General features: G+C 49.4%; 1 protein-coding gene across 1 annotated transcript in view; it reads right to left on the bottom strand.

The window, feature by feature from the left end:
• The window catches only part of AHRR (aryl-hydrocarbon receptor repressor), a 110154-nt gene that overhangs the window by 70413 nt on the left and 23142 nt on the right, over nt 1-16599 (bottom strand). Inside the window, exon 3 of the mRNA XM_025387341.1 lies at nt 8968-9149. Within this exon, the coding sequence (XP_025243126.1) occupies nt 8968-9149 (182 nt within the window). The remainder of the gene's footprint in view (nt 1-8967; nt 9150-16599) is intronic.

Here is a 16599-nt window from a genome sequence, read left to right as displayed (position 1 = left end):
AATTTGTTCATAAGAGCTTCTCTTTATATTCCTAATATTGCTTATTCTTTTTTCCTTGATCAGTTTCCCAGATCTTTGTAAAGTTTATCATTTTAAAAGAACTCTATTGTATGTTTCTTTTCCATTTCATCAATATCTTCTATTATTTTCCTTATTTGACCGTCTTTTTATTTTACTGTTATTTATCAGAACTACTTAATTGAATGCTTAGCTCATTAATATTTAGCCTTTCTTCTTTTATACATGAACACTTAAGATTATTTATTTCTAAGTGTTGCTTTGGCTACATCCCACACATTTTAAATATTTCTAAATTGCATCATGTTTTCTTCTTTGACCTATGCGTTATTTACAAGTGTGTTTATTTATTTCCAAATATAAGGGTTTTCAAGTTATCTTGTTATTACGGATTTCTAGTTTATTTGCATTGAGTTCCCACCTCATTATTCTTCAATATTTTATCTTTTGAAATTTACTGAGACTTGCTTTATTGGCCAGTAAGGTTTCCATATATTTACCAGTTCCATGTGGGCTTTGAAAATACATGAATTCTGTAGTTTGGGGGTGTACTGATTTATGTATGTCCACTAAATTAACCTTTTTTTTTCCTTTGCATTGTTCAAATGTTCTATAACCTTTACTGGCTTTTATTTACTTCTTCTATAAAATCCTGAGTTACAGTATTTAAAATATTTTTCTCTGATGATGAATTTATATATTCTTCCTTATAGTTCTGTCAATATTTACTTTATAGATTTTGAAATTATGTTATGGAAAGCTTAAAAATTCAAAATTATATTATCTGCTTGATGAAATGAATTGTTTAATCATTATGTATTGATTTTCTCTATCTCCAGTGGTGCTTTTTACCCCAAAATCAATTTTTTTTACATTAATATAGATTCATCATATTTTCTTCAGTTTATATTTCCCCAGTATACCCTTTCCCATCCTTTTACTTTCATCCCTTCTGTACCTGAGAGTGGATGTGTTTTCTGTAAACAGCATATAGTAATCTACTTTAATAATCTTTATCTTTTAATTGTTATGTTTATTCTATTTACATTTATTGTAGTTACTGATATATTTGGACTTTTGTTCCACCTCTTTTGTGTTTCTTTTCTCCCTTCCCTTCCTAGTCTTTTCCTTTTGACTGATTATATTTTCTCACTCTTTTCTTTCCATTAGTTTGAAATTTCAACCCCATTTCTACGGTTGATTATCCTGAAAATTTTATTATAAATTAGATAACCATCCTCCAAAGTTAATACAAGAATCTTAGAACTTTTTAACTCATCATTATGACTAGATACTTATCTTTTTAAAATTCTTATATCACCATCATTATTTTACACAATATGTTTGATTTGATCTGATTTACCCATATAGTCACCACCTTCTTGTTCTTCATTCCCTCTTGCATCTCAAATCTTCCACTTGGAATTCTCTTCCTTCTGCGTTAAGTATATCTTTAATAATGTCCTTTAATAAAGTTATCTCTGGGTTCTCAGCTTCACTTAGTTTTTGTCTCTGAGTATTCCTTAATTTACTACCAGCCCATAAATGTATTTTTAAAGGCTTAAAATATTTTATCTTGAAGTTTTGGCTGTTATCAGTAGAAGGATGTCCCAGTTACATATTAAAAATGGAAGAGACTGTGTTAAGTAGTCAGTATTCTCCCACTAGACTCTAAATACCGGGAAGCAAAGACCATAGCAGCTCTTTTTTTTTGCTTGCATTAGAACAGGACGTTAATATGGAACTTTTCCAGTCTGAATTTTAGCTGAGGCCCCAGGACAAGAAGTGCCAATTGTTCCCAAGTGAAATTCTGGGTGACCTAGGTAGAGGAGGTGTTGAAGATGACAGAAGTTCAAGTTTGACAGGAGGGCTTCCCTGGGGGGGGCGGTTGCACTCTCAGTCTGTCCCCACCCCACCTGCACCATGAGAGGGATGGACAACTTTCTCCTCACTTCATTCCAAGAGGGGTTTCACGAGGCCTGCAAACGCCTACTGTGAGCCTCCTGAGGCTGGTGGGGGGCACTGAGACCCGGTGTCCCTCTTACACTCAAGAAATGCAAAGAGCAAAAGGAGACTCCTGGAGCTCCCAGTAGGCAACTGGGCTGCATGCAGAAATTAACGCTAACCCAGTGGATCAAAGGTGCACATTTCCTGTGGACCAGGTGGGGTCGTACTGCCTGAACACTGGCCTGGGATGTCTTAAATCCTGCCCAGAAGGGTTCCTAGAGATGTGAGGGCAGACCTTGGCAAGAGGCTAGAGGTACTACGGCCACCTGGGGCTAAGGAAGTGAGTATAAGGGACCAGCTGGAGAGGATGCACCGCCTGAGTTGGCGAATTGTGGCAGAGACACCCCAGGGTACAGTGGTCACTCAGGAGACCATGAGAATGCCCCTGGAGCCCCCTGGATTCCCTGCCAGCCTTATGTGCCAGCTCTCTGCCATGCCAGCCATGCAGAACCTCTCCTGTCCTTACCTTTTATCCCTCTTGCTCCTCCCACCGGAGGGTTGGAAGCCATAGTTACCAGTGGGGGAGGACCCAGGGGGCAGCAGCCAGCCTGGCACCCAGCCTCCCACCTGCCACAGCACCAGGTGAGGTTGGGAAGAGGTTCACATGCGGAAGACAAGTAGAGTTTTAACTGTTTTGCTGGACCTATACTAATCAACAAGCCCAGCCTGCTTGGGGCCACATTAGTGGAAGACACGGAATTACCTAGAAGGGACCAGAAAAGTCCTGGGATTATCCCGGTTTCTTCCAGGCACAGAAGGAGAATCAGTCCACAAAGGAGGTTTTCTGGGCAGACATGAGAAAAATCAAAGTTGTTTTCTCTCAACCCTTGGCCAGCTTCCTTCAGGAATAAACTCAAGCACCAGGAATGAGTGAGTAAATGAGTGAATGAGCCCCTGCTCTTCTTGGCCAGATTCATCTTTTGGAAGCAGTTAAAAGAGGTAGGAAAAGTAAAATCAGCTCCTAAAATCATCAGAGTGATCTTGCCATACAACTACAACAGTGCTGGGGAAACCATTCCTGAGGGCCCCCGGGTCTGAGGCAGGAGCGGCCTCACAACATCAGGGCAGGACCAGCTCTCATCCTCTCCTGGCTCTCAAGTACAGAGAAATACCCTCAGTTGTTTTAAACTTGTGAGTCTTTGCAGGAAATGCTCCCCAAGGGGAAGTCATCTTCCAGAAGGCACCAGTGACAGAGAGGAAGGGGGCGAGAGAAAGGGTTGGAGCACAGCCTGGAGAGCTGGAAGGCACACGACCCACATGTGCTCATGCCTGCCGCAGGATGAGAAAAATCGCGTCTCAGACCTGTGGTCCTGCCATGAGGGCTTGCCTTAGCCTCTAGGGCTGCTGTGACAAAATGATTTAAACATCAGAAAGTTGTTTTCTTGCAGTTCTGGAAGCTAGAAGCCCATGATCAAGGTGCCACCACATTCAGTTTCTGGTGAGGGCTCTCTTCTGGGCTTGTGGACAGCCACCTTCTTGCTGCATCTTCACATGAACTTCCTGCTGTGCTTGTGGACAGCGTGAGCCCTCCGATGTCTCTCCTTGTATGTGTGCGAATCCCATCAGATCAGAGCTCTGCCCTTACGACTGCATTTAACCTTAAACTTAACTTCCTTAGAGACCCCTTCTCCAAATACAACTAAACCAGGGGCTAAGGCTTCAACATACGAGTTTTAGGGGATACAAACATTCAGTTTATAACATTCAATCCTAGCCTCCAAAATTTATGTCCTCACATGCAAAATACATTAATTCCATCCCAACAGCCCCAAAAGTCTTAACCCATTCCAGCATCAACTCTAAAGTCTAAGCCAAAGTTTCATTTAACTACCGTCTAAATCAGAAATGGGTAAGACTCAAGGCACAACTTCTCCTAAAGCAGACCTGCTCTCCAGTCAAGAAGCTGCGAAGCCAGGCAAGCCATGATCTTCTAAAATACAGCGGTGAACAGGCATGGGATGGAACTCCCCATTGCAAAAGGCAGGTCACAGAAGGAAGAGAGGGGAGACGGGTCCCAAGCAAGTCACACATCTAGCAAGACAAAGCCCTGAGACCTGGCGGCCTGGGGACAATCCTCTTCGGCTCCACGCTCTGCCCAGAGGCCCGGCCTCTTTCCCAGCTCTCAGCGGCCCCACCCTCCGAAACCCAGGGGGAGACAGCCCTGCCCTGTGCCTGTGGTGGAAGAGGTACCCAATTACCTCTGAATCACCCCCAGGCACACTCTCCCCTTTCTGGAAAGATGAAGCATGCCAGGCGCTGGAGAGCGCTACCTCCTGTTCTCCGTAGGCCAAGCTGACAGTGTCTCTGCGGGCCTGGTCCCATCCCCACTCTGGCCTCGGCTGAGGAGGGCTTCCTGGTTGGGCTCCTGGCTCACACCCAGTCTCCCCATCAAATGGTTCCACCGCATGCAAGTCTGTCCAGACACTTTCTCTTTTTTTTTTTTTTTTTTTTTTTTTTTTTGAGACAGAGTCTCGCTCTGTCGTCCAGGCTGGAGTGCAGTGGCAAGATCTTGGCTCACTGCAACCTCTGCCCGCCGGATTCAAGCAATTCTCTGCCTCAACCTTCCAAGTAGCTGTGATTACAGGTGCCCGCCACCATGCCCGGCTAATTTTTATATTTTTAGTACAGATGGGGTTTCACCATCTTGGCCAGACTGGTCTTGAACTCCTGACCTTGTGATCCACCCGCCTCGGCCTCCCAAAGTGCTGGTATTACAGGCGTGAGCCACTGTGCCCGGCCCACTTTCTCATTTTTTGCAATGTGGATAGGCTGATAATTTTCCAAATCTTCAAGCTCTGGTTCCTTTTCTTTTGGCAATTCCTTCAATGTATGTCTCTCCTCTGACGTTTCACTATAAGCAGTAAGGAGAAGCAAGGATTTCAACACTTTGCTTAGAAGTCTCACCAGCAAAACATCCATTTCATCACTCGCAAGTTCCACTTCCCACAAAATGCTAGAACTCAGTCCAGCCAAGTACGTGCCACTTTATAACAAGAACCACTTTCCTCGCATTCCACAGGCACGTTCCTCACCAGAATCAGCTTTAATGCTCACGTTTCTACCAGTGTTCTGTTCGTGGGGTACGTGTGTTCTCTACGACCACAGCTCTCCCTACAATGCTCTTCTCTCTGAGCCCTCACCAACAACGCCTTTAACACCCATAGTTCTACTAACAACTGCTTCACGGCCATCGGGGCTCTTTCTAGCACCCACCTCAAAACTCCGCCAGCCTCCACCCATCAGCCAGCTGCAAGTCACTTCCACATTCTTAGGTATGTGGTATGTAACGCGGGGCACCCCACTTCTCTGCTGGGGCTGCTTATAATAAAACGCCACTGCCTGGGGGCCTAAACAACAGGAATTGGTTTTCCTACAGTTCTGGAGCTAAAAGCCTGTCATCAGGGTGCAGCTAGTTTGGCTCTGGTGAGGGCTGTTTCCGGCCTGCAGACAGCCGCCTTCCCCGTGTGCTCTCACAGCCCTTCTCTGGGGGGTGTTCAGCACAGAGGCGGACAGAGGGTTCTTCTGTGTCTCCTTTTTAAGGACACTGGTCCTATCAGTTCAGGGCCGCTCCCACTTATGACGTTGTTTAACCTTAATTTCTTCCTAAGAGGCCCCACCTACAAATACAGCCACACCGGGATTAGGCTTTCACTGTAGGAATAGGTGAAGGAATGAGATAAACATCCAGTCCATAAAACGATCGTCAAGGAAAAGGTAAATCTTCAGCGAAAGCTGAAAATCAGCACGATTTGGCTGAATAACGTGTAACTTCAGGCCTAGGTTTACACACTCACTCATAATCTCAAGGACCATAGAACTTTTGACCTACTGGCAAGCGTGGGATTCCAGAGTTCAGGATCCCAGGACACCTCATGGCGCTGTGGGGCCTCTGTTCTGGCCCACCCAGGGTGGGGTGAAGCGGATGTGCCCGTTCAGCCCGGGGGGAGCTTCAGAGCCAGGACTGACCCCAGGAGGGGCTCCAGGATGGACACAGGTGTGTGTTCAGGCCCCACAGTGGAGCACGGCAGATGCAAAGGAACAAGAGGACTCTGATGCCGCTGCGGGTGATAAGTGGAGGGAGCAGGGAGCAGTGTCATCCTGAAAGGAAAATCCCCAGGCTGTCAGAGTGAGGCTGTGCCACTTTCTCTCCTCGCTGCTTTGTTTTTGGGACTGTTCTACTCCCCACTTCTCTACACAGCAACAAGAACACACACGTCTGTGCCCTGTCAGCGCTCCGGCCCCCACGCGTGGAGGTGGACACAGCCCCATGCCAGGCCTGGATGGACTCCGCACCTGAGGGCCTCCACTCCTGGGCACTCTTCCTCAGTCGCTGACTGCAGGGGTCCTGGGAAATGCAGGGACCCCCAGGGAGCTCTGGGAGGGTGGCCTGACCCACAGCTGGGCTTCAGCAACAGAGCCGGGGCTGCTGCACCCTTCCTGGTCAGTGTTAGGGTCCCACGTCCCAGGCTGTGACCAGGGCTCAGGCTAGAAGGGGCCCAACTCCCCTCCCTGCCCCACAACAGGAGGGCAGAGAGCTCTGTCAAGGCGGCAGCCACTGTCTCCTCCGCACCACCTCCTTCCCTCTTATTTTGTGCCTGACTTCCCCTGGTGTGAACAGTAAAATCCCCCAGAGTGGAAAATCCCAACCTTAACAGTCACCCAGGAGAAGGGTAGAAGCTAAGAGTTTTATAACTTAAAGTGCCCATCCCCAAACAAAAATAAACCCACTGCATTCTAAAAAGCCACGAAGGTTAACATTAAACATCATAAGCAAATGCTCAGGCCATCATCACCCTTTGAGGTGAAAGCTCCTGGTTCATGTCCTTCCCAAAGGCAACTTTTTATGGCAGCCGTAATCTCTAAGTCAAGAGGCATAGTTTAAGATCCAACTTTTATAGCTTGACTTGTTTCTAATTATACAGTGGAAATGACTTCAGACAAGTTTTTAGAATTTCCTCTAAAATGTACAGCCTGAAGGGGATCACAAAAGTCCCAATCCTTGGTAGAAAAGTCAGGAAGTTTATTTCCCTGTGAAAGCTGCAGCACTCTTGTAAGCCAGTGGCTCCCTGAGAGTCACTGCAGCTGTGGCAGAGGTGGGCATCTCCCGGCAGGGCAACAAGAAGCATGCAGGGTGCCCCTGCACAGGATGGCCATCAGTGCCATCGCCCGGCTCGGGGCACAGGATGGGAAGCTCACTCACTGGCAGGTTAAGAAGAACCAGGTGTCCAAACTTGCTGGAAACATCAGAATCAAAGACTTTCTGAGGCCATCAAGCCCTGGCCTGGCTGGGCACCGTGGGACCTGTGCGGAGAGGAAGTGACCTGGCCTCTCCTCCAACCTCCCAGCGAGAGGGTGAGGCTGTGCGGTGTCGGCGGCAGGAAGCCGATGCCCCACGTCTTCAGCTCGGGACACAGCCTCCCCACCGGCTGCCCCAGCCCTTCCCGCGCTGTCCAGACACAGGGACTGCCCCCTGCCATTGGCGCCGCTGAGCCACACTGCCCCATTGATGAAAGGCATGCCCCACAAGGCAAACCTGGGAGCCTGCCCTCGATTCCACGCTGGCGCCCATGCCCGGGTGTGTGCAGGGTGGTACCCGCTCCACCACACCAGACCACACCAACCGCACCACATCTTAACCCTCCTGGAAAAGCTGCCATCCTGCACTTGCGGCAAACCCGGGTCTCTCAGGTAAACTGAGTCCAACACCACCCAGCAGCCCCAAGCACCGGGAGGCCCAGGTTGGGAACGGAGATAAATATAAAATTAATAGTTTTCGACATAAAATTAGAAAACCTGGAATGTAAAACTAAAACTTGCTGTGACCTCACCACTCAGATAAGCTCTGTTAACGTTTTGTGGGATTTGATTTCCATGGGGGCTGCGGCCAGCCAGGACCCAGGAAGACCCTCAGTGTGGGGCCAGCACCGGCAGGATGCGGGGTGGTGCTGAGTGTCACTGTGGCTTTCCTTTCCGCATCCCATGGGCCGCATCCTTCCCTGGGGGTGTCTGAGGATGCGCAGAGGCCTGCAGGGGCCCAGGCACTGACAGCCTCTCGCACGCCGAGACAGATGCCCCCACCTAGAGGAGGCCCCCACCCTGACTCAAACTCAGGAGTGCAGGCGCCCGGCACAACTGCCACATGCTGCTGGTCACAGGGTTTTTAATTCTAAAAGTGCTGCAATCCAACCACGTGCAGGCACGCCACCCAACACAGAAGATGGAAGCAGCTTCTCTCCCACCCTCCCGCAATGCCAAAGGCCCCACAGTCTACACCTGCGAGTTCTCTGGGGAGATCCCAGCTCCCAGGGCAGCAACAACCGGAAATCTAAGGAAATGCCACGCTTCCAAGGACAGATGGGGCACAGGCCTGGGGAGGCCTCACCCGAGATGCAGGAGCCCTGGAAGCCCCTCCCCACGAGAGGGCAGCCCCAGCAGCTGTGTCTGGGCAGGGCCTGGCATGGGCAGGGGGAGGTGCCCGGCACCCCAGGGCAGCCTCCAGGTCCCACCTAGTCAGCTGCCTCAGCCTCCTGACCATGCCCAGCCCTGCTCATTCACGAAGCCGACCCCCCGTTCCCTGGAGCTGGGGTCTGTGGGGAAGCACCAGTGAGGCCCAGCATGGGGAGGAACAGCCCCAGCCCCTCCCACAGGAGCTGCGCAGCTTCGGCAAACCGAGGACCCGAGGAGCAAACTGGCCCATCCCAGCAAACTGCGGCACCCTGACAGTGTCGAGGACAGCTAGGGCCAGACCTGGCACCAGGGAAAATCCACAGCCCAGCCAGGGACCAAGTCTCCAGGTAAGTCCGGGGGTAGCGTGGGGGAAGAAGGGCGTGCACACGGTGCAACCCAGCAGATACATTTCACCTGGCCACACGGGCCCCAGGTGGACTCAGGGGAGACACAACCCGACTCAAGTGAACGGGTGGGCGCAGGCGAGAGTCCTACCTTGGAAGAAGCTCTTCACCCGGAGGTAACTGACACTGAGACGCAGGACAGAAAGCTTGTCCAGCTTGGAGATGATGTCAGGTGGGAACGGCAGCAGGCTGGCCAGGTGGTCCAACTCGGCGTTGAGGCGGTCCCGGTGCCGCTTGGAGGGGTTGGACTTCTCTGCCCCCACGGCGGGCCTCCTGTGGGGAGATGGTCTGGGTCAGGTGGGCTTCTCCACCAGAAGCCACAGGCCCCTTGGGGCAGAAACCATCCTCTCCAGTGACCTTACTAGGAGCATCTAAGCTGCTGCCAGGACAAAAGGCGGGAAGAGGACTAAAGCTCACCCATGCCTCGAGACGTAGACACTAAACACGGCGCACGGCAGCCAAGTACAGCTCGGTATCTGGAGGGGAAGAGGACTAAAGCTCACCCATGCCTCAGACGTAGACACTAAAAACCACGGTGCATGGCAGCCAAGCACAGCTCGGTATCTGGAGGGGAAGAGGACTAAAGCTCACCCGTGCCTCAAGACGTAGACACTAAACACGGCACACGGCAGCCAAGCACAGCTCAGTGTCTGGAGGGGACGTGGAGAGAAGGGGCAAACCAGCCCGAGAACCGCCGCTCAGAGCACAGAGACAGGGCACGACCCCTGGCTGTGGGACGGGCACGTTTCTCCACCTCTCCACTATGGATCCCTAAGGAGGGAGGAGGACGCTTGGCCCCAGGCTGGCTCGGTGTCTAAACAAAACCTAACACATTCCAGAAAACATGAAAAGGTCCTCCTGGCATCAGCCGGGGCGTGCAGCTGCCAGGCCTGCACTTCGAGGCGCCCAAGGCCACTCCAAGCTTCGGTTTCTCTTGTACATGTTGGGGCTGAGGGAAGAATATTCAGGGACCCCCCAGGGCAAATGAGACCGGGTGCCTGCCCCTCTGAGGCCCCACAAAGGGGAAGTGAGGGCCATTACCCAATTCTCCTAATAAGCCATGGAAGCCTGCTCTACCTACAAAAAGGGACCACCCTGTGGGACTTCCACACCACAGAGCCCAGAGAGGGAGGGAGCTGACCCCACTCACCCAACCTACCTTAAAATGACAGGAGCTTGATGTGACCCTCTCACCTCAGAGGGACCGTCCTCTACAGCTGACCCATTTAACCTCAGAGTGACCGTCCCCTACGGCTGACCCATTTAACCTCACAGTGACCGTCCCCTACGGCTGATCCATTTAACCTCAGAGTGACCGTCCCCTACGGCTGACCCATTTAACCTCAGAGGGATCCTCTACGGCTGACCCATTTAACCTCAGAGTGACCGTCCTCTACGGCTGACCCATTTAACCTCAGAGTGACCGTCCCCTACGGCTGACCCATTTAACCTCAGAGTGACCGTCCCCTACGGCTGACCCATTTAACCTCAGAGTGACCGTCCCCTACGGCTGACCCATTTAACCTCAGAGTGACCGTCCCCTACGGCTGACCCATTTAACCTCAGAGTGACCGTCCCCTACGGCTGACCCATTTAACCTCAGAGTGACCGTCCCCTACGGCTGACCCATTTAACCTCAGAGTGACCGTCCCCTACGGCTGACCCATTTAACCTCAGAGTGACCGTCCCCTACGGCTGACCCATTTAACCTCAGAGTGACCGTCCCCTACGGCTGACCCATTTAACCTCAGAGTGACCGTCCCCGACGGCTGACCCATTTAACCTCAGAGTGACCGTCCCCTACGGCTGACCCATTTAACCTCACAGTGACCGTCCCTACGGCTGGCCCATTTAACCTCACAGTGACCGTCCCCTATGGCTGACCCATTTAACCATCACTGCACAGAAGCCACTTCAACTGACATCTCGTTCTAGACATCATGCCCACATGCAATCATCTGAAAGAAAGCATGGCACAGTGTGGAGTCCACTGGGACCACGTGGGGAGACTGAGCAGGGGCCAGGTACCAGCAGGACCACAGGAATGCGGCCACCTGACTTTCCACACCAACCCTTCCTGGGACCTTGGCACATACAGGAGTGAGCCTGCTGTTTCCAGGGGTTTGGGTCTCTTTTGTCGAGGAGTTCCTTATTTTTCCAAGGCGTTTGCACTTATGAGTGAGCTGACACATGCAAGTTGTAGGTCTGAAACAATCTGGTCTGTCAGGAACTCCACGGCACAAACTCCATTTCTCACTGTCTAACGACCAAGGCCGTAAACCAGTCACAGAGCAGCCTGACAGCGCCAAACCCAGAGCTATTGTTTTCAGTTGAGATATAATCCACATAACATGAAAGTAACTGTTTAAAAGTGAACAGTTCAATGTCACTTAGGGCAGCCACTAAGCCGTGCAAACCTCACCTCTATTTAGTTCCAGCCCTGAAAGAGCCCTTTACCCATCAGCAGTCTCTCTAATTCCCCTTCTGTTAGTCCTGGCAGCCCCCAGTCAGCTCTCAGCATGGACCTTCCTACTAAAGGCATGTGGTAGAAATGGAATCAAGACATGGCCTTCTGTGGCCAGCTTCTTTCTCACAGCCTAATGTTTTCAAGGTTCATCCACATTGCTGCAGCTGTCTGTGCTTCCTTCCTCTTCAGGGCTGAGTAATATTCCCGTGTATGGATAGGCCACGTTGCTTTATCCGTCTACTCGCTAATGGACGTTTGCGTCGTCTCCTCTGTTTGGCTGCGTGAATATCGGTGCAGTGAACACTCATCTAGAAGATTCTGTTTGAATATATATATATTCAATTCTCTTGAGCATATACTGAGCAGTAGAGTTGCTGGGTCATATGTTAATTCTGTTTCATTTTCTGGGGAACCACCAAACTGCTTTCCATGGTGGCTGCACTATTTTACTTTCCACCAGCAATGTAGCGGGCCTCCAGTTTCTCCACATCCTCACCTACACTTGTTATATTCTGTTTTTTTGATTACAGCCATTCTGGTGGGTGTGGATTTGCATTTCTCTAATGACTTACGATGTTGAGCATCTTTTCAAATGCCTGTTGTCCATTTTTATATCTTCTTTGGAGAAATGGCTATTCAAGTCTTTTGCCCAGTTTTAAATTGGGTTGTTTATCTTTTTGTTTTTGAGTCGTAAGGATTCTTTAAATACTCTGGATACCAGGCCCTTACTGAGTATATGATTTGTATTTATTGTCTCCCATTCTGTGTTTTACCTCTCCTCTTTCTGGTTTGCTTTCTTTTTTTTTTTTTTAATGTCACACCCACCAAAAATTACTCAAGCTGCCAGCCAAGATGTAAATAGGCAGAAGAACTGGGGATGACCTGGACCTGCAATCGTGTGCAGTGGCATCCCCTGGCTGGAGGGGCCCACCTGTCAGTGAAGGACACCGAAGGCCTCCCCAGCAAACAAGGGGAGCCCCTAGTAGGCAGACAGCGGCTGGGGGAGGCCACAGAATAGGGGCACCAGAGAGATGGGAGAGATGGCCAATGGCAGTGGGGAGAGGACAGCCAGGAGGACGCAGAGCACGACAGGATACGAGAAGCCTCGAAGCGCTGAGGGCATGCAGGAGAAGCTCCAGTTCACTCCAGTTCACTCCAGTTCACTCCAGTTCACTGCAGAGCAGAGGAGACTTGCAGGGGATCCACCAATGCCCGCCGGCACAGAAACAGGTGTCGGAGGAGCCCCAAGCCCGCTCAGGCAGAAAGAGAGGCCCCGAAATATGCAATGCCTGTGAACAAACCTAACACAAGACACTCAAACCACAGCTGAGAAAAATGTAAAGATCTAAATGCGCAGAAAGATATAACATGTTCTTCGATTGGATGATTCCATATTGTTAAGATGGCAGTTCTTCCCAAACTGATCTATACGTTCAATGTAATCACATTAAAATCCCAGCAGGAGTTTCTACAGAAATTGACAAGCTGATCCTACAATTGACATGGAATGCAAAGGACCCACAATAGCCAATTAAAGAGAAGGGCACAGCTGGGTACTACCCTACTGAGTTTAAGCCCTCTCTAAAGCCACAGTATTAAAGATGATGTGCTTATTAGAGAAAACATAGAAATATAAATGAATAGAAAAGAATGGTGTGAGTCTAGAAATAGACTTCTTTGGGTCTTCTTTGGGTCTTCACTGGACAATTTACTTCACAAAGATACCAAGGCAATTCAATAGGGAAAGGAAAATCTCTTCAATAAATGGTGCTGGATCAACGGTATATCCAAGAAAACAAATGGACACCAGCTCTACCTTCATGTCATACCCAAAAATTAACTCAGAAAAGGAGTCTAGACTTCACAGTGGTTTAAACTACTGTAAAATTTTACAAGAAAATGTGAAAAAATCCTTCAGACTTTGGGGGTAGTCACAGGACTCTTAGAACACAAAATGACAAAAAGCTCACAAGTTGGTCTTCCTCAAAAGGTTTTCAAATGTCTTTTGAAAGTCAATATTAAGAAAATTGAAAAGATAAGCCTTAGATTGGAATATTCACAACAAGGGTTTATATCCAGAATATGTGAAGAACTCTTACAACTCAATAATAAGAAAACAAAGAAGCCAATAAGAACACGGGCAATTATTTAAGCAGACACCACCAGACAAGATACATGGATGGCGAAGAAGCACATAAAGATACCCTCAACACCATTAGTCACTAGGGAAATGCACATTAAAACCCTGATGAGATACCACCAACCCATGAGGACGGTCAAAACCAAGAAGGCTGAGCATACCACGCACTGGTGGGGGTGCAGAGAAACTGGGATTCTCACACACAGTTTCTGGGAATGGGAAATGACACCACTGCTTTGGAAACAGTTAAACACGCACCTGCTGTGTCACACAGCAACTGCACTCCTAGGTATTTATCCAAGAGAAATAAAAACATACGGACTTATACAAAAATGTTCATGGTAGCTTTATTTGTAATAGTCCAAAACGGAGAACAACCTGAACTTCCATCCGCAGGTAAATGAACAGATTTGGTCTATCCATACAACAGAACACTTCGCAGCAATAAAAAAGAACAAATGGCTGGTGCTAGAAACATGGATGAATCTCAGAACCTTTATGCCAAGTGCACGCAGACAGACAAAAAGCTGTGTGATTCCATTTGCACAAAATGCCAGGACAAGCAAACCATCTACAGCAACCAGAAACAGATCAGAGGTTGCCTGGGGCAGAGCTATGGGGAGGAATTACGAGGGGCCACAAAGAAGCTCCTGGAGAGATGGAAACGCTTCCTCTCGATTTTGGTGATGACTTCACGGATGTACACAGATGTCAAAACGGACCCAACTGCACACCTTAAACGTGCAGGTCAGCTGAAATACGTGTACTTCAATTATACCCAATAAACATCAAAACGCAGAAAAAAAAAAAAAAAAGGAATCCCTGTGGCTTCCAGAGTGTCGTGAGCTGAAGGCACTGTCCCTGCTGAGGACTCTGGGGAATCCCAAAAGACAAGGAGCATCAAACAGGCTTCTGGTGGCACAGGGCATTCACTCCTGGGAGAGCGCTGTGAATCCAGGATCACCCACGTCACCCAAAGGATACCAAGGCTGGGGGGGAGTCAAGGGCAACGCCAAGGGGAGGGCTGTCTCAGCCGGCTGCCCAGCTTCCCCACATCAGCTGTCCCCTGCACCCAGTGCCTGCTGGGGCCTCTCAGGAGCAGGTTCTAGACCAACTCCACCTCCGATGGCATGCTCCATGGCCTTTGCCAGCCACCCCTTCCAAACAAAATTTGGGGCACACACAGACCTATCCCCCACCACCGCAGAGGAGCCAGTCAGACCACAGCGCTGGACACGGCCCTCAGATGCATCAGGGGCCACAACTGGGATGGCCAGAGTGGAGGGGGGGGGCCCCACCCCAGCAGGGGGTGCAGGATGGGTGCCCAGACTCAACATCAAAACAGTGTTTTGGCCTCCAGTTTCCCAGAGCAGGTCCCTAGAGGGGTTCCCAGGACCCTTGCACATGCCCAGCAGCCCCTCCATGGAGAAAGACACAGCAGCCTTCAGAGATGCCCATGCTTGGACATGCCAGCCTCCATCACCTTACCTAGTGTGTGCGTGCAGTGGGTGTGTGTGTCTGAGTTGGAAAACATTTCATGACTGTTCAAGTCATTCATTGTCTTTCATTGCCCCTCAAATTACAACTGGTTTTCTTTTTTCCCTCTTTTTTCCTCTTTCTTCCCCAAATGCTGAAAAGTTTTAAACATAAATACATATATTTTAAGGAATGTATTCGAAGAACTAATGGGAATATTCTCCTATAAACTTGAAGTAGTGGAGATCTTCCTAATCGTGATGTAAAATTAGCCACAAAAGTAAAGATTGAGGCCAGGCGCGGTGGCTCACACCTGTAATCCCAGCACTTTGGGAGGCCGAGGCAGGCGGATCACGAGGTCAGGAGATCAAGTTCATCCTGGCTAACGGTGAAACTCCATCTCTACTAAAAATACAAAAAATTAGCCAGGCGTGGTGGCTGGCGCCTATAGTCACAGCTACTCGGGAGGCTGAGGTAGGAGAATGGCGTGAACCCGGGAGGCGGAGCTCGCAGTGAGCCGAGATAGCACCACTGCACTCCAGCCTGGGCGACAGAGCAAGACTCCGTCTCAAAAAAAAAAGTAAAGATTGACAAATTCAACTTCATACAAATTCATTTTTTTTCTGCATGGCAAAGAACACTATATGTAAAATCAAAACTGGGGTAAAATATTTGAAACCCATTCAAAAATTAATTTCCTTAGTTTGCAAGCTCTTACAAATCAAGAGGCACAAAACATAAACAATCTACTAGAAAAATGAGCAAAAGATGTAAACACGGTTCACAGAAAAGGAGATGCAAGTCACTCTTAAACCTCACTTACGATACAAGAATGCAAATTAAAATCACCAGTATCTGAAATACACTAAGTGCTGGGGCATGGGGAGGAGGCACCGACGAGGAACTCTAACCCTAACCTCTTATGCTGGGAGGTTTGGGAACAACTATTGAAATTACAAATGCCCGTGTTTTAGCTGAGCAATTCCACATCTAGGTTTTCATCCTCCCAGTATGTGAGTGTGGGGGATTTGATTTTACCTCCTGCAAGCTAACAACTCGTTTCTGTTTCGTGGACCCTGGAAGAAGACATGAGACCCCGGAGGCAGAGACAAAGGGCTTACAACTCACGGCACAGCAAGCCATGTGAGTTCCACGTGTTCATCATTCACCCAGGTCCCCAAGTCCCGTGGGGGGATGTGGAAGCATCCTGGCTGACGCTGCATGTGCAGTGGGTTCTTGTAGCAACCAAGGAAGACTGAACTTTTTACAGGGTGAGGCTGAGGTCTGCAGGTGAAGGGCGGCCATCCCTGGGGGCCAAGGAAGATGAAGCGGGGTGTACATAGGGAGCCGGAAGGGGTGAGACGCTTCCATAGCTGTGTCCCTCAGGGGTGGGCGATGGGATGTGCTCCTGAGCCTGTGCACTTGAGAGATTTGGGTAGCAGATGTATTTGTCACATTAAATAAGGAGAGGAATAGCTTTGCCACAAATGCAGGCCCCATGGTAGGGCGGTCTAGGGAAGAATCAGAACTAAATTTCCTGCTTTGATTGTGTTTTTATTCCACTGCAAAGGCCTGAGAAAGGAGTTTTTAGGCCTCTGCATTTTATGTATTGGTGTTTTGAATGGCTAGTGTGCTCACCT

This window comes from Theropithecus gelada, chromosome 6 (assembly GCF_003255815.1).
Source record: "Theropithecus gelada isolate Dixy chromosome 6, Tgel_1.0, whole genome shotgun sequence".
Taxonomy (NCBI): Eukaryota; Metazoa; Chordata; class Mammalia; order Primates; family Cercopithecidae; genus Theropithecus; species Theropithecus gelada.
Note: the sequence above shows the minus strand (reverse complement) of the source record. Positions and strands in the feature narration are given on the sequence as shown.